Consider the following 18,938-nt stretch of genomic DNA (forward strand, 5'->3'; position numbering starts at 1 on the left):
TCCCATGATTTGCTGTACTTTCAGGAGTTCAGGAGCCTGCTCATGGCAGGGACAGTTGTGTTGTGAAGACATTTATTTATTTTATTGTTCGCCCAAATCCCACAAATTTGGTGTAGCACCCCCAAAATCTGCCAATTGATATAATCCCAATTCACAATTTTTTTGTGTTTCCCCCCATGGCCAATAATTTATATAGTGTTAGAAAAATGTGATCATTTTTTTCTATTTATCCTAATTTTATATAATCCCCAACTTTGTTACAACACCCCCAAATTTGTTATTAATAATAACACAATTTGTTATAGTCCTCCTAAACAATATGACATTATAATCCTAAAACAAGGTGTACATTCAGGAGTTCAGGAGCCTGCCAGGGACAGATGTGTGGTGAAGACATTTATTGGTCTAACAAAAACCGTGATCAATAATTCAGTTAATGACTGGTTGTTACATCATTTCAAATATTGCCACTGCAAATGTACATTTACACTTGTGCTCAGATAACCGCTTCTCCTCCCGTCTCATAAAAAAACACGACGATGATCTGATGGCACTCATGATGCAATGACAGCTCTTGAATTCAGGCATATAAAAGTCACTTTCACAGCTTATCTGAAGGGATGAAAATTCACAGACAACTGGGGAAACTGTATTGTGTATACACTGGTATTGAGTGAGGGGTAATTTCCATCATTTTCAGCTCATTTTTCTAAATAGAGGATGTCAGAAATTGTACACCATAAATATCCCTCTGTGTTGAAAGTCCATATCGCAGCCATAAAAGCTCAGTGTCCATTAAACCAGGGTGGGAATTGGAGCACAAGGATGCTTTCCCATCAGCTGGTCTCGGCTGAGTCTTTATCAGACGTGTCTTTATTGAGGATGACATAATGATTTAAAAAAAAAAAAAAAGGTGATGAGCTGTCTCAAACGAACCATTACATCAGCTGCAGATGAAGTTCATTTGGGACGCTCAGAACGGGTGCTCTGAGACAAATACCGTCAGACGTATGATGGAGCTGCCTCTGAAGTTGATGACGTTGTTGACCGTGACCATCTCCAAGTCCAGCACCAGCTCTCTGGGCCCCTTGATTGGCCGTGACAACACCAGTGTGGCGCTCACATTACTGGTTTGCTAAAAGATTAAAAAAAGACAACGGGAGAGGAATGTGAGGAATGAAGTACAGGATGTACACAAGGAAATGCTTGAATGTGACAGCTGCACATGATGGGGAAATCCAAGTCTCAGGGCTGCATCGTATCATTTACAACTAGCAAACACAAGCCCAGGGTCAGGGAAAGTTAATGTGTTTTCCATCCATTGCATAAGACCAGGGCTTGTTTAAACAAGGACAACAGAAGGAAACTACAGAAAGATATTGTAAAAACTTGTATGGTAATTTAATCATGGAACAAAGAACCTTTATACTTTGAATTCCTCCTAAAAAGTCTATTTAAAAAGTCACCCTCCCAAACACATTACACACACTTATTGCTCCATCTACTGGCCAACGTCAGGTGCTTCATGTTTTGCATCTTCACCCTTATTTACAGCGATTATGCCATATATTTTATACAGTATATTATACTAGGTATATAGGTAGGAGTACAAGTACAAAGTTAAAGTGTTACTAATAACATTAACAATGTCTCAGTCATTTAGCCATCATATATTTTATAATTCACACCTGTGCTTTTCCTACTGTGACATGTCAAAATGTCTTTTGTGGAAAAGGCCTGTTGGTATATAAACAAATGCTAAACTGAATAATTTATGTTTCCATGGTTTATATTCAGAGAATCACACTTATAAAGTGCTCAAAACTTGATTCAGGATCAAATAATTGCTTTTTTAAATCTTTTAAATGTGAGCTTTTTAAACACAAACCTACATGTTTATTTAAAAGAAAGTGAGAATGGGATCAAACGCATGACCTTAAACTCTAACTACTCTAATTACAAACATACTCCTAGTTGTTTAGGGCATAAAAAAAGACCAAAACCAGGCTGACCCCCAAATCCTAAAAAGTTGGCATTGCACCCCTAAATTTTGCAATTTAATGTAAACCCACATTTTTTCACAGTGCTCCCAAATCCCCCAAATGTGGCACATAGCATAGGTCTCTTGTAATGCCCCACATCTATCGCTGCATGGAGTTACAGTGCTTCCAAATCACCAACATTTAGTGTAAAGGCAAGAAAGGTGTTAATTACAGTTTGTTATACTGTAGTGCACCCAAATCAGAAAATGTGGTAAAATTCCAAATACGTTGTTTGCTGTAATCCCCAACTGTGTCTATTGCTTTCAAGTCCACAAAACTAGCTGGGAGGATATTTAGAGATTTGAGAGCCCAATGTACACTATAATAAAATGAGGGCCGGTGTCTTTAAATTGCTAAACTATGACAAAAACTAACAAAGGAGTCCATGTTTTTTCCTTAATGATGCTTATGCAGAATAATCATATAGATTCTGATACAACTTTCTCATTGTTAACCTCATTAATAAACTCCATGATCACATCAGAACAATCCAAGACTTTTTATTATTATTTTGGCACAATATTTGGTAACTAAACCGTCACAGCGGGGGTGTTTCTGCAATTCATAGATTGCATAAAACAGTACTGCAATTTCCTGCTCATTTCTGCAACTTCATTGTATTGACTGGCGATAGAGTTTGTGTTTCTGTAGGTGGCACTGTTTTCTTTGTATATTAATCCACGGTGCTTACTACAAGTTCTTGCTCTCTTTATTGTAAATAAACTGTAGTTGCTTGCTAACATAAAACCCATTAAACTTGTTTTTTGAATGCCAGAAGATCTACTTAAAACAGCAAATGGAAATAGATTGTTAGACAACATATGATAATTTGTAATATTATTCCTTTAGTGTGTTGATGTGACACTTCAGCATTATATTTATAAAAATATTATACATCATATTATGCTCCTTTGCCCTTCATGTCTACAGGTTATGGATCTCTGAAGTACTCACCCTCATGTAAAACTCTCGTCCTTCGTTGCCCGACTTTATCTGGAAGATGTAGAAGGCGCCGGGGTATCGCGTGGTGGCCTGCATCTGGAAGATGTCTGCAGGCACACTGCGCCCCGACGACAAATCCATGTGTCGGTACAGAATAGTGAAGGGTTTGTCCCTGCAGGCTGGGTTCTCAGCCGAACACATACACTGACTGCACAGGAGGACACACACAGGGGTAGTTTAAGTTATAATACAACATATAAGTAAATAAATAAATGTGTTAGGTATGACTGTGTGATAATGAACACACATCTAATGGTAGAAAAACTCACTTGTCACTAACTTCGATGTAAGGAGAGTGACACTGTAAAGGATCCAGGCATGTATAGCCTCCCTGGAAATTGAAACATACTTGTGCTGTTGTACAGGTGTTGTTACCAGTGTCACATTCATTGAAATCTTCAAAATCAAACACACAACAATCAAAGTCAGTTAAAACATCATCATCAGAGAAAAGACATTTAGAAAGCATCAACAATACAGTTAGTGAGATTGACTGGAAATGGTACAAAAAAACAAAAGTAGCACACAATAATACTAAATAAGATGATACTTGTTTTAAACATTAGCTGATGTAAAAACTGATGACTAAACATGCCAAACAGATGTGCAACTTGTCTAAATGCTAGCTTATAGTTCCTTAAATATCTTCAGGGTAGCATTGCAGGTGCAGATATGTCATTTTAAACCAAATAAAAACCTCAAATAAGACACATTTTAGGTGATTTTTAGGTAAATATTCCTAGCAAAATTGATCAAAGAATTAAATTATATTCTAAACTTTCCTGATAAAAAATAATTATGATACACAACAAGACACCTCCATTCATATTTGCCCAAATATTTTGTCTTCTGTGACACTTCATCTAAACTGCCCACCCCATATTGACATTTAAAAAAACATTTATTCAGTTGTCTTCGTCTACTGTCCTGAACTTTACCTTCACAACTCCTGCCGTCCTCAAATACATAATATCCAGGCGGACAGATGCAGGAAAAAGAGCCAGGCGTGTTCACACATCTGTGCTGACACAGAAACTCAGAGAAGCTGCACTCATCCAAATCTACAGGGAATTAAAAGAAAAAGGATTAATACTAATCAGAAAACGATTGTGAGGGCCGCTCACTGGCTCAGCGGTCAGAACTACTGCCTAACAGCAACAAGGTCTTGGGTTCAAATCCGACCAGGTCTGTGGATTTCCTCTAGGTGCTCTGGTTTAACTCCCACAGTCCATAGACAAACTTTTTAACTCGGATAGCTAATTTGACATAAATGAAAGTGGCCGAGAGCTGCTCATAGTACCAAGTTGTACATCACTGACTTAAAAGACTGCTGTCTTTTTAGCGTTGTTTTCAGGCCTTGCCGCGGCATGACTTTTTATTTGTTTTTGACATGACTTGTATTTTATGATTTTCGACATGCATGACTTTTTATTTGTTTTTGACATGACTTGTATTATATGATTTTCAACATGACTTTTTTTTTTTTGATTTTCGACATGCTGCGGCATGACACCATCATGTTACCATCTCTGTTCGTAGACTGCAACCAGCCGGAATGTCACATGATCTATCATTCACATTTGTGGGAAAAAAAACTCACATTCCTTATGAAAATAGTATATTTGTTGCCTTTTATTAGCCTGGCTATTGTCTGCACTCATTGTCAAATGTAGTGTGCTCTTGCTAGTCTGCAAACATCGCCTAATGTTAACTGATGTAAGCAAACTTGGAAGTAGTGTAACTCGTTTAATTGACAGCTGATTGGCAAATAATCATTTGTGTCAGAAAGAGACGAAAGTCTGTGAATTTGACTGGATAGAACTTTAAACAGGTTTACAAAGTATTTTTGTGTTATAAAATTAAAGTACATGTTCTTTGAACCTTTAGTGAGCCACTATGGGTAGCGAGCTACTTGTTGGAGATCCCTGGTCTATGGTATATATGTCAGCCTGTGATGCCCAATCTGAGCTGGGACAGGCTCTTTCTCCCTGTGATGCTGAACTGGATAAGCAGTTATAGAAAATAGATTAATGGATACACAGTATGTATTACATAATCAAAGGAAAAAAATACCATATAAATCTAAAGTGTATCTAATTGATAAATGTATAACTTTGCTCATTTAGAGTGATGTTATACCACGTTTATCAGATGGGAAAGGTCTGCTATATCAGTTTTACTCGATTAGATGTCAACATTAATGCTCTACAAACAGGCTTCAAAGTAATAAAATGCTGTTCTTTTGGATAAAGAAATTGATCACTGATTAGGCACCATTAAAATATAAAAGCCACGACCAGCTCGTCTCACCAATGCAAGAGGTACCGTCGGACGCCAGCTCGAATCCCTCGTCACAATTGCACATATAGGAGCCGTAGGTGTTGAAGCAGCCGTGACTGCATGGTTCATCTTCACACTCATCCACATCTGGAGGAACAACAGTGGGCGAGAGTTTAACACAACATTGGTACACAACATGGAAGTGTGTTTATCTGTGTGAAAGCAAAGGAAGAGGAGTGCTTGTGTGTATGTGCACATGTTACTTTGCACAGGGCATTTATTATGTGTGTGTGTACCTTGACAGGTCCTGCTGTCTGAGATGAGGATGAAGCCGGGGTTGCAGGAGCAAGAATAAGAGCCAAGGACGTTGGCACACAGCTGTTGGCAGTAACCATAGCGACATTCATCAATATCTGTTAAAAAAAAAAGAGACATCAAAATACTGTAGGTCTGTTTATAGTGATATAAATAAAAACACAGTTTCATAACCTTTATTTTATTATTTTCACAATTTAGTGATTTGATTTGGCAAGAACTCTGCTGAGCTGCTTTACTGCAAATAACATGAAGAGGGCGCTGTTCTCCAAGAGGAGAGCTTTCAGAGGTCATAATGGCATTTTGTAAATGAAGACCCAGCAGTGTCTTTTCTACATTATCCAACAGTGTTACAAGTAATATGGTCTTATTTTTAGGAAATACTTGCACGGATATCCCTACTTGGCCATTGTCTCATTTGTTTATAGCACTTATACCCATGGATGGATTACTGAACGGACACAGGCCCAGGAGCCCAAAGTGTCAGGGGCCCCCCTGGCCTTCACCAACAAAATGTCACTCAAAGAGCAATGTACCAACTAGGAAGAGACTCCAAATGACCACAAAGAAACATAAAACGATTACAAAGAGACCAAAACAGCTGCAAAGAGACACAAACGCACTACAAAGAGACATAAAGCAACTACAAAGAGACAATACACCATAAAGAGACACAAAACAACTACAAAGAGACAAAAGATTAACACAGAGAGACAAAACAACTTCAACTATTTTTTTAAAAGCTTGACAGAAATAAACCATCTCAATAAATAATTACTCCACTTAATATTTTGTCATGTACTTTATTGTTACCTGGTATGATAACATCACAGACTTGAGACAATCAACCTTTTTTTAAATGCTAGAAATCACTTAATTCCGTCTTTTAGCAACTGAAATTTGACTTTCAAATGTCAGAGCTTCCTTAAACGCACCACAATTTAAAGGAATTAGCTTTCTCAAGTGAGTTTAGCTGACTGGTATGCTTTTAGAAAACTTTAAACACTAATTTAAAGCACATGACATACACGTGAATATACAAAACTATTATGTTAATAATGTCATGCTGATGTTCACTCACCCTGGCACTGTCCACCAATGAGCCAGTATCCTTCAGTGCAGGAACAGGTGTAGCCACCTGCTGTATTGATGCAGACCTGGGTGGGGTTACACTGATGAGAGTTTGTCTCACATTCATCAATGTCTGGAACAGAGAGAAGGAGCAAAGAGAGAGGGTATTATTATTAAAAATAATAACAATAATAAAAAACCTTTTGATTCCCGAGTAGAGAATGTAAGGAAATAGATAGCTAGATAGATGGATACATAGATAGAGTGCTTTATTCATCCTTAAGCACTGTTACAGCAGTCAAATCACATAAAAGAATCACCACAACAGCATAAGGACATATGGTAAATAAATGAAATCTAGAAACTGAACTAAAAAGGTACTTTTAATATATACATTGACAGTGCCTGGTAATATTCTGTAATTGGTTATTATGGTACTACTGTATTATAATACCCTTCTAACTTTCAGTGTGATTACTTTAAACTGCATACATTGCTTTTCTGTGTCAGTTTGGGAGTTAGTCCTTAAAATCTACACAAAAGCAAAACAGAACAGAAAAATATTTTTCTCAAGTGTATATATTTCTTTTTATAAATGAGTGAACGGATAAGGTGGAAGCACATTGATGATATTGATTTCCATATGGCAGTTATGCTTTTGTACTCTTTTCTTATTTTTTGCTTTATTTCTAAGCGAGCGCCACTTTATTAGGTTGACCCGTCTAGTTTCTGTGTTTGAGTTGGGTGGGAACAGGAAAAAGGTTGTCTTTAGGGTTGCCACTAACGATTATTTTCATTATTGATTAAACTTCCGATTATTTTCTAGATTAATCAATTAATCGTTTGATCTACAAAATGTCAGAAAATAGGGGAAAAATGTCCAAGGTGATATCTTTGAATGTCTTGTTTTGTCCAAAACCCAAATATTCACTTTAATATGATATAAAACAAAGAAAAGCAGGAACTATCCATATTTGAGAGGCTAAAAACAGCATTTTCTGCCATTTTTGCATGAAAAATGACACTAACTATTAATCGATTATCAAAAGTAGTTGTAAATATTTTTCTGTCGATCAACTAATCAATTAGTCGACTAATTGCTGCAGGTCTCGTTGTCTTTTTTTCTGATTTACACCACTGATGTTATAGTTCAAAATAGAAATTGGAAGACATAAAAGCTGCACAGCCTACTGATGATAACTCCACTGCAGCTTTACGTGCCTTGCTCAAAAGCATGCCCACTAGACTGCTGGCTTGGAGATTGCACCGGCAATCCTTTGGTCAAAAGTCTGTTTCTCCAACAATCAGGTTTTCACCACCCTGTTTTTAAAAAAAACCCTCTTAACACAACATTTAACATTTCAATACAGCATCAACTTACACTTGTTTTTTCACAAGATTAAAGATTTCTCAGATTACAATCTGAATTCCTCTGACGCCCCTGGTGTAGCTCACACACTACATCATAATAGCCATATTTCCTTATGAGGATATGACCAATCAAAAAATTCCAAACTGTGTTTATGGTTCTCAGACCATGAAGTCACCAATCTCTAGAAAACCGATGGGGGAAGTGGGTGGGAGCCCAGCGTTTTGTTTGGACAGGCAGCTATGATAAGCGATAAAGTCTGTCGGTGGGACCGTTGCCCTTTGTGCCAACTTGGACCGTTGGCCCTTCGCGAGGGCGGAGGAGGCCCGGAGCACTCGGCCGCTGGCCAACAGCTACACGGCCCCCCGACACCTGCTTGCAGTTACCAGTCAAAACCTCTCTGAATGGTCTTCATCTGCACCCCATGTGCAGCCCCACTGCAGATCTTCAACGTACACACACACGAGCTGCAGGAGCGTTTCAGTTCAGCTCCTTATATAGACTGTTTCATGAGCTGCCCACCAGCTTTGGGGTCACCACTGACAGCCCCGATCAGCTTCAGGGAAGACGAGACAGATGGGATTTATTTGAAATGTCAGTCACATGTAGGAAAGCTGAGAAAACTTGGAGCAGTTTTGACACCAAATTTGTACACAAACTGATTCAGAATAATCCCCCAGTGGCTTTTAATGCCAGATCCTCTTGGTTACAAAGACTAACATGCCAGCTGTGTTCATCGTCTGCTCTCAAATCACATGGAAAAAAATACTGTATGTGATCAAGAGCAATTTATAACAGTGTGATGAGGAAAATGCCACACACACAGTCTCGTTTTCAGATCAGCTATTATGCATTTTTGGTTTCAAAAGCCAACAATGTTGGATGTTTCTCTCAAGCCACAGAGGAGCACGAAATCCTTCAATGCGAGTAAAAACATGAAAATCTCCAAAACTGGAGTTACGAGCGGAAATGAACACTACAGTCCCATGTGAGGAGAAAAAACAAAAGTATCTGGATGCATCGTTTGACTTACAACTGCTGGTTCATATGACGATTATGTGTGTCAACGTGTGCTTGAGCAATCTTATCTCCTGCTTAAAGGATTAGTTCACCCAAATTACAAAAACATTCTCTCATCTGCCATTATCAGTGTCTGGTGGTCATGCAGCTAGTTTCTGATTTCATGCGCAGAAGTTTTGAGATATTTACTAATCCAGTAACACAATTTAATTTGTTCTCCACAGAGGATTGAAAAATGATTCTGAAAAACTCAACAGCAACATGTTTTTCCCCCCACCATTTCTCACCAGTGTAATGCGAAAATGTGGTGCGGGAATGCGAAAAATTCGCTATGCACACCGGGTCTGGTGCAAATTATCTGCATTGCCGTGTTCCATTTTTGCAATGAGTTTCTTCCTAAATAGCACCATGTCCACTCCACACAACAACAACCTAAGGGGCTAGTGTTAACTACACAATACATAAACTAATCGGACCCCAGATGTGATGCTAATGTTCGCTGTTGTGGCTGGCAAACGGCATTCTGGATTAGACTATCGATAAACCTCAGTTTTCATTCTTTGGGAGAAAGTAATTCTCAAAGTGAAAACTGTTCACAGTGAAGTCTGTGGGTTATCTTGTGACTTTTGGCCCGGTTTGGGAAATGCCCTTTTGTTCCACTAAAGGAATGGTTCAACTTTTTGTGAAACACACTGTATTCACTTTCTTAATGAGAGTTTGGTGAGAAGTTTGATAACACTCTTGTATCTGTCTGTTCAATATAAAGCTGGAGCCATGGAGACTATTATCTTAGTTTAGCATAAAGACTGAAAACAGAGGGTTCACAGCTAGTCTGGTTCCGTCTAAAGATAACAAAATCCACCTACCAGCACCTCTTTATCTTGTTGGTTTAATCCATACGAAAACAAGTTGTGGTCACAAGTTGTGCCAGACTGTTTCTTGGCTTTTTATACTTTTGTTTTTGTTTGGATTAAACAAACGAGATACAGCGTGTTATGGCTAGCCGTTTCCCCTCGATTCCAGTCTTTATGCTAAGCTAACTGGCTTCTGGCTGTGGCTTCATTGCCGTAGTGGTATCAATTTTCTCATCTAACGCTTGGTAAGAAATCAAAAAAGCATATTTCCTCAAACCATTCCTTTCAGGAAAAGTTTAATGCTATGCCATACAATGACTCTTTCCACTATGATTCTGCTTCCAACTTCGAGTCAACAGCTTGGGGAAGGCCCTTTCCTGTTTCAACACGGCCTCCGTCCACAAAGAAATTATTGCTGTGGAAGAACATGACTGGTCTGCACAGACCAAATCAAACACCTTTGGGGTCGGAACTGAGACTATATAGCTGTCTCACGGCAAGGTAAACCGCCAAAAATATTCTAAATATAGCATACACTTAAACTGAAATTAATTTTTTTATGTGAGCCTTTTTTTAAGTGGCTAAAATATGTTTTGCTGCTGCCCTTGTCCACAGCAGTACATTGCTTTGGTTTTGTACAGTAGCTCCTGTCTACTTCTCCAAACTGGGAGCGTGCCGACCTCCATCTACTCATCTACCTAATACAACCTCACTTCAAAACACCTGAGCTATCCCTTTAACGCTGACTGTAAACCAGGCCTTATCACCCAACATTAGCGGCCAACCTCACTAACTCTCTTGTGGTTGATTGGGAGCATATCCCTGCAGCCAAGCTCTGAAATCTTGTGGAGTTTCTTCTCAGAAGAGTGGAGGCTATTAATGCACATGGTTTTGGAATGAGATGTTCAACAATCTGGCGTCCACATAGTGTATCTGCTTGACTAGATACCCCTAGGGGTAAATAAATAATAGTCTTTGTAAATTGTGTGAACTGCAGCAAGGATGGGCTCCAGAAAATAGCTAAGAGAGGGATAAGACTATAATACAACATAACTGTGCTTGTAATAGGCTTTTGTAGTACTATCTGACTTAAGAAAAACAAACCCACAAATGCATAAACGCATACCGGAGGCCTAATTAGTTCTATTGTTCTCCCAGACTGGTGCCATTAGTGACATTGATGGAGCAGAGTGCCATTAACTTAAAGACAAAGCCAAGTTTGTTGCAAGTTCAGACACGATGTCACAGTCTGTGTAATTTCTGCCCCATAGCAGCATCAATCAACAAGCCATTACATCATTACACATACAGTAATACACAGAGACCAGCCTTTAGGGGTGTGAGGACCCGTTACGAATGGCCCCCACAGAGGCATGCTTGTTCTCCAGGCACAGATTTGGCAAAACATGACCTCATCTTTGGCACCGTGATGGTATAGTTTACCCAAACAAGGTTGTGAGCCGATTCCCTGACAGGCCTTCTCCCCTACAGAGAGAAACAGTCCGTATTTGTGCATGAGCTAAACTCCAAAGCTCTCTTCAGAGAAAACTATATGTATACATTTTCCACTCATTACAGGGTCACGGCTGATTTATCCAAAACAACCCAAATGGACTTTAAGGAGGCCATTTTCAACAGCTTGTCCCGGCTGGACACACTTGGGAAATTATGTTCAGCTGGGGGGGGAGAACATCAGACATTTAGTGTTTATCTGACAGCTGGGATCTCTTGCGGTTGTGAAATTCCACAGAATCAATCAAGCAGGCAGAGATTTCCTCACTGCAAGGAGCTGAAGGCCCATTTGCTCCAGCTCGGTGACGGCACACCGAGCATCAAACAACATCTGTCCCTGTGATCTGATGGATTCATGCATTCCCCTGGAGTTCAACCATAATCTCTAATGACTAACGCTGAATATCGCCTTTCCCCTCATGTCACCTCGCCCATCTAGTTTCACTCTAACATCTGATAAACAGCAGAAGGGGGCAGATGTCAGGACTGTCTTTCTCAAAACATTCACATCATTCAAGTAAAGTCACAGCAGAGATTTACCAAAGGGACCAGAACAGCTGCAGCAAAAGACTGACACCATCTATCTCTTGCAGGTAATTAAGCAGTAATAATCCTTTAAACATGATGTCAACGCTCACTACATGACATCTTTTAAGACTCACTACAACGATTCCAGGAGAGAAAAATCTGACCTTCATCTAAAAGCGGTTCGCAAAGTTTCATATACCATCAGTTACATATGCAACCTGTGACAAAGGGGTTGGAAATAAACAGCCATTTGTGCCTAAAGACTATATTTAGTAGAAGGAAAAATGCCACAACATTTGTTCTGATTGGCCTAAAGTCTTGAAATCTGGTACGGACATACTTTGGGCAAGTATCTAACAGTACAACTTTGAAATCTTTAGACCACATGAAAAATCACACTGATCTCCGCCTTGCCTGAGGAGATCAGGCGTGCTGAAACGGTGCCCCCTTTTAAATCACAGAGCTGCTTTTGATTCCTAACTCTGATGCTTTAATGTTTATTTTTGTTTTGTACTTATTTCATAGTCTGTTTGTTCTTTAAATTACTTTTGTTTTTATATTCATATTTGTAATTGCCTCTGTAAGACTTGCTTTGCTACCTAACACTTTGTCTCTTTGCCCCGTGTCTTTTCATTGCTTTGTTCTGTTTTAAGTGTCTACAGCACTTTGTAACTTTGTTTTTTAAAAAGTGCTATATAAATAAAGTTATCATTATTATCGATAGTCAAAGTCAGGATTTTTGAAAATGCTAACATTGTGTTTATTAAATATCTGTCTTCCATGTAATTTTTTTTACATTGCATATGTGTGCATATCTTTGCTTGTTATGAGTTCATAGATATCTCTTGTACACTAGTTTTTTTTTTAGATAAAGCCATTTACTTATCATACTATATTTAGTCTTTGAGCACATTTGACAGTTTTTTCCTAAAATATAATGAAATATATATGTAGCCCGTGTAATTAGATGCCACACAGGACACAATTACTTCAGGAGCTTGAATTTTACTGTCGTGCCTTTTCTACCTTTTTTCTTTTCTTAAAGCTGAGGTGTAAACTGCTCAGAATTCCAATGTACTTGTAGGTGCAAATGGCAAATATAACTCTTGAATCTTGAATTTGCTTCACTCACCATCCAACAAAAACATTTCTAATCTATTGAGTGTCTGGTAGATTTTGGAATCCATAAACCACAATGGCAGGTGGACAAAAAAGTGAATTCCCAAAGTTGCATAAACCCACATAAATATCTTCACACTCAAAATTAAAACAACAAAGAACACATGTATTACACTTTAAACAACTTTGAGAACTATACCAAACCCAAACAAAGTGGAAAATTACACCTAAATAGATATGCCACCTGGTTACATATGGAAAAAATAAACAATAGTCCCATGTGCCCAAAGATTAAATACAGTATATGATAAGAAAAACTCACTTTTCAACCAAACGGTTTAACCAATTTGAATAATTTCTTCAGATTTGTAGGCAAGCACAGAAAACAAGTCCACAAAAGGAAATTCAAAATTTTAGTTTTGCACTATTGTGCGCTGTATTCACTTTTTAATAGTCCTGTATCACAGCTGTTACTCTGCACTATATTCAGTTTTAACAGTTTTCTTCATCACCTTGCATTTTAATATCTGATGTATTTTTTTGTACTTTGTACTACTAACTTTTTTACTGCCTTTTTACGAACATGTTTTGCACTATGGAACTGTGATTCTGGAAACTTGAATTTCCCTTGTGATCAATACAGTTACTATCTATCTATCTATCTATCTATCTATCTATATACCAGCCGGTTACATATAGAAAAATAAGCAGTAGTCCCATGACCCCAAAGATTAAATACAGTATATAATAAGAAAAACTCACTTTAACGGTTTAACTAATTTTGATAATTTCTTCAGATTTGTAGGCAAGCCCAGAGAACACACTTCCACCAAAGGAAATTCAAAATTTCAGTTGTGTTGCATAAATGGGTTATGGCAGTGGTTTTCAAAGTGTGGTTCGGGGACCCCCATGGGGTCCTTGAGGGATTCCAGGGGGTCCCCAGCAAAAAGGGAAATCATTTATTGTCACTATTGGAGCCTTCAGTTGGGGTCGTGTTTACCGTGTTCACGTGAAGAGTCCATATGAATGCCCCCCCTCTTGTGGTATTCACAACCTTGTAAGTGGAAAGTTTCTGAAAGCTCCTAATTCATGAGTTGTGACGTGTTTGTTGACATTGTCAGAAATGGCTTAGGCCATGGAAGTTAATGCTTCAGTGCATAATAACGTTATTGTAATTTTAGTCGTATACTGTTTTTCTTGGTAATTTTATAATATGTCTGAGGAAAATGTTGATATTCCCCACTTCCTAGCTTGCTAAATTGTTAGCCTCTGTGGCTTCTAGACGCCGACAGTAACGTTAATGTTGCTGTTGCTTAGCAGCGGTGTTCTCACGACTTAACCACTTGAACGCCAACCATATCGTGTACACGACTTGTTATAAATACAAGCTGACAAGTTTCATTTGAAGGCACCAAATAATTCCATCCAAAAATGACACAATGACAGAAAGTATGAATATTTTGGTCATGGGTTTCATATATTCTATAATAAAACATCTAATCAGATGTGGGACCCTGAGACAACAACATGTTCAAAAGGGGGTCAGAGGTTTAATTTGTGTCAGTTTAGGGGTCCTTTACATGAAAACGTTTGGGAACTAGTGGGTGAAGGGGTTACGATCCCACTCGGCTCTTAAACCACTGTGTTGGCAGAGAAAGCAAACTGACTTCTGGCTCATTTGCAGCATTCACTGTCTGTGATGAATGGGAGCACATGCTGGACCCAGTGTGAATAACTAAACAAGGTTTTTTGTGTGGCTAGAAAAATAAACTGAGAACAATGGGCAGCACTTTTGGACAAGATGAAGACTTTTGATAAATAAGACCCAGTGGTACAGTATTTCCTCCACATGTTTCAAAATCTGCCTTGAAGACAAGAAAATTGCAACACAGCATGATGTAATGCCTGAACTGTCCTGAAACAGATAATCAGACCATTACAGTCTTATAAGGAGGTTAAAAGTCAATCAAACTGTGATGGAAAGTAACCAAGTACATTTACTCAAGTGCTTATTTCCATTTTATTCTACTCTATACTTCTAATCCTCCGCACGTCAGATGGAAATATCATATTTTTTACTCCACTACATTTAGCCTACCTGACAGCTGGAGTGACTTGTTACTTTACCAATAAAAATGTTGTACTAAAGAGCACATGATAAGCTTAGAAAACACAATATTTTATTAAAAATCAATTCAATGGTTCCCAACCTTTTTGGCTTGTGAACCCTTACAAAAAAAATCAGTGTCTATGGAGCCCTTTGACACATTTCTGATGTCTCTGAGTTAGCAATTCTACCAGAGACACATTTCCCCACTAAACTTCTCATCTGGTTTCATTTAAATAAGAGATTGAGGCCCAACGATGTGATGTGTTATTATGCAATATTTTACAACAAAAAGAAATATTAGAGTACAAAAAAATGGCAACGAATTTGTCAATCATAACTTTTAATATTTAATATTAATAAGTATGTTTTCTTTAGTGTATAATCACCTGAAAATAAGAATAGTTGTGTTTTTGTTACCTTAGAATGAGCCATTTATATCTACATAAGGAGCAGGTTTTCTTCACGGAGTTGGTGTGACAAATAGGGCTACCGCTCAGAATGACCGACCAACAGTGCGATTCAGAGGAGAAAAATATATTCCAGATGGCACGCCCATAACTTTTACCTACCTGACAGAATGAGCTATTCTACTTGACTACATTTATAGAGGTCCATCAGACTAGTCTGACAGGATGAGCTACTGGTAGGTCATTCTGAGCGGGTAGCTCAATTTGACAGAACACGAGCTGTCATGTTTCTACAGTAGCCCAGAACGGAAAAACCAAACACTGGCTCTGGAGAGGGACAAACGTGTTTTCGTGTCAGCCACCGTTCTCCTACATACCTGTCACACGGGAGAAACTTCAGTTGGTTGCAATATGCAACCTCATCGCTAGATGCTGCTAAATCCTACACATTTAACCATCTCAGGACCCTTTAGATTTTAATTGTGTCATCCTGGAGGGAGGCCAACCCAAACTACCAAACTGTTTAAAGTATAGTAAAAAGTACTTATGCATCAGTATTAAAGGGACCGTTTGTAACTTTTTAAACGTATAAATCTACCGGGTCGGTTTCCTATGTGCGCTCGCGTGTGGCTGCGCTATTCAGACTCCCTGTGGACACGTACCATCAGACTCCAATACAAACTACACGGAAGCACCAAAACCTCAAAGTTATATCTAGTGAAGCCCGTCTTGCAAAACAGTGTTGGCGGCGGTCGTAGTACGCGGGGGAGACCGTAGTTTTGGTCTCCAGGGCCAGAGTCTCTGCTCCTATGCTCTGCTGCCTGCCTTCAGACACACTGCGCTCGTTCTCGCTCCACCTCTTGACGTGCATGCGCGCTCACTCCACACTGCAGAAGAGTTAGTTTAGCTCTGAGAATATCTAGTGAAAGTGGACGTTTGTGCAGAAATAAATGCTGCAGCTCCTCCAGACCAACAGAGGTTTCCCGTGTCTTGTGAAGTGACGGGGCTCCGCAGCGAGAAACGTTATCAACTCCCTCCGACTGCGTTCGGGGACGATAACGTTTCGCTTCCTGCTTCAGCCCCGGAGGCTGAAGCAGGAAAAGCCAACTCTAGGATCAGCAGTGATTCATGGAGAGACCTCCGTCTGGTCAGCTAACATTACTGCCAAGCAGGTGAAATATGGAGTGATATTGTGGCTGACGTGTGTCGTCTCACTGTTTTGAGCGATGATCGTTCATGTCTATGTAGAGCGAGCCCGATGCTGACTTTCGTTGACTTAACGGCCACAGGTGTCGCTGTTAACAAGCATTTCTGAAAGTTACAAACAGTCCCTTTAACAATCAAATAATGCCAGATATTGTGATATATCAGCCACAGGGGCATTTTTTTCTGCAAAACAAGTACTTTTAAAGTACTTTTTCTCTTGATTTTGAATGCATGACTTACTTGCAGTTGAGTATTTTTACATAGTTGTAAATGTACTTTTACTGACAGTAAATAAAGGATCTGAGCACTTCTTCATGTCTGCAGACAGTGACTCACCATTACAGGTGCCATCCTCTGCAAGAGTATATCCCAGGGTGCACTGCGCAGTGGACCTGATTCTGGGGTAGCTGGGCTCCACAGATCTCGGAAGAGCTGGAGGTTGGAAGGTGTCTGGAAAACCCGCCGACGCGTCCGGGTAGACTGGCTCCGGCAGGGCTGGAGTCTCCGGTCTGAAGGGCTGGTTGTACAGGCTCCTCGGCAGGCAGAGATAGCCTCCGTTCTGGTTCACACAGCGCATGTCTCCACGGCAAACATCTGGCAGGGCACGGCACTCATCCACATCTGGAACACAGAGCGTGCGCATCCAGAACATCTGTGGGCTCCATTTACTTCTCACTGCTATGTGAGTCTGCTTCACACTCTAATGTGTTTCTACTCTAGTAGACATGCACAAAATATGTAACATTTCAAAATAAGAGAGAAGAGCAGAAGTCATCACTCACCTATACACTGTCTCGACCTGCGGTCATAAGTGAAACCTTCTGTGCAGGTCTGAGGGGAGATGATCAAGAAGATGTTTGTTCATGAAATATGATTTTAATATTAAGTTGCATCTGTTACAATCTGCCATGCATTGTTATCTTTACATAATGATAATTTAACCAAACTTTTCTTGTGTATTTAAAGCCAGATGGCACAACATTTTAATAGATAGAATAGAATAGAATAGAAAGCTTTATTGTCATCGTATTAAATACAACGAGATTCACAGTTGCCACTTCTGGTCAGTGCTTTAAAACAAATACTTGACAAGAGTAAACAAGGCAGATAAAACATATAACAGGTAAAACACACACACAGTTATAAAGCAAATAAAACAGGTGTAGTAGATGTAATAAATAAATATAAACAGAAGTGTTACACTAGAAGTATAAAATATAAGAAGATGTTGGTGTTTGTTCATGAAATATGATTTTAATATTAAGTTGTATCTATTACAATCTGCCATGCCTTGTTAAATTTACATACTGACAGTTCAATTACAGTTTTCTTGTGTATTTAAAGCCAGATGGCACAACATTTGGAGACCATGATCTTGGTCTAAAATGAATGAAAGATGTTACCTGTCCATGTCCAGGCTGGATACAAAGCAGAATAAATACCAGAGCTGCCAACATCCTGCAAAAAAGAGGACATTTCAAGTTAGTAAACTCTTCTCAGAGACAGTAAACTCGATTCAAGCATCTTGTTTCACATTCATTCAAACACAAAGTCTTTGGTTAGAGTGGTTAGAGTCCAAGATGGTTGCAGATAGTGAATGTTTAAAGGTAGATAGTGCATGTTAAAAGGAAGATAGTGCATGTTAAAAGGTAGATAGTGCATGTTTAAAGGTAGATAGTGCATGTTTAAAGGTAGATAGTGCATGTTAAAAGGTAGATAGTGCATCTTAAAAAGCAAAATGAAGATTACTGACCTTGCGGAAGAGCAAAACCTGAAGCCACGTATTTCAAAAAACATGGTTTGTTTTCTCAAAGGAAAGATTCAGACGACCCGTAAATTCTCCCCAAATCCCCTCAGCAGGACTCGAACCACCCGCCCCAACAACTATGCGCCTTTACGCGTAAACAGACACCAGGTTGTCATTAAACCGTTGTCTGTCTGGTCGAGCTGGAGCTTCGGTGCATTGACCACCAAGTGTTGCAGCAAATGCCTTTTTCAAAATGGACTGTTCTGTTTCTCCTCCACTCTTGTCAGGCTCTTGCAGATTATTTAGCAATGCAAATTGACGACTGGCCTCCTCCGAGCACTTTCAGAAACAGCTGG

General features: G+C 39.1%; 1 protein-coding gene across 1 annotated transcript; it reads right to left on the minus strand.

Moving 5' to 3' along the window:
* Positions 1-383: 383 nt before the first annotated feature.
* fbln5 (fibulin 5) lies at positions 384-18,779 on the minus strand. The gene is made up of 11 exons (XM_074609718.1): positions 18,589-18,779; positions 18,239-18,293; positions 17,618-17,666; positions 17,172-17,456; positions 6,721-6,843; positions 5,621-5,737; positions 5,355-5,471; positions 3,983-4,105; positions 3,314-3,440; positions 2,997-3,192; positions 384-1,135 (listed from the first exon to the last, which is right to left on the minus strand). The coding sequence occupies exons 1-11, from the start codon at positions 18,630-18,632 to the stop codon at positions 974-976; spliced, it is 1,398 nt and encodes a 465-aa protein (XP_074465819.1). The 5' UTR covers positions 18,633-18,779; the 3' UTR covers positions 384-973.
* Between the last annotated feature and the right edge of the window lie 159 nt (positions 18,780-18,938).

Source organism: Sebastes fasciatus, chromosome 15 (assembly GCF_043250625.1).
Source record: "Sebastes fasciatus isolate fSebFas1 chromosome 15, fSebFas1.pri, whole genome shotgun sequence".
In the NCBI taxonomy this organism is placed as follows: domain Eukaryota; kingdom Metazoa; phylum Chordata; class Actinopteri; order Perciformes; family Sebastidae; genus Sebastes; species Sebastes fasciatus.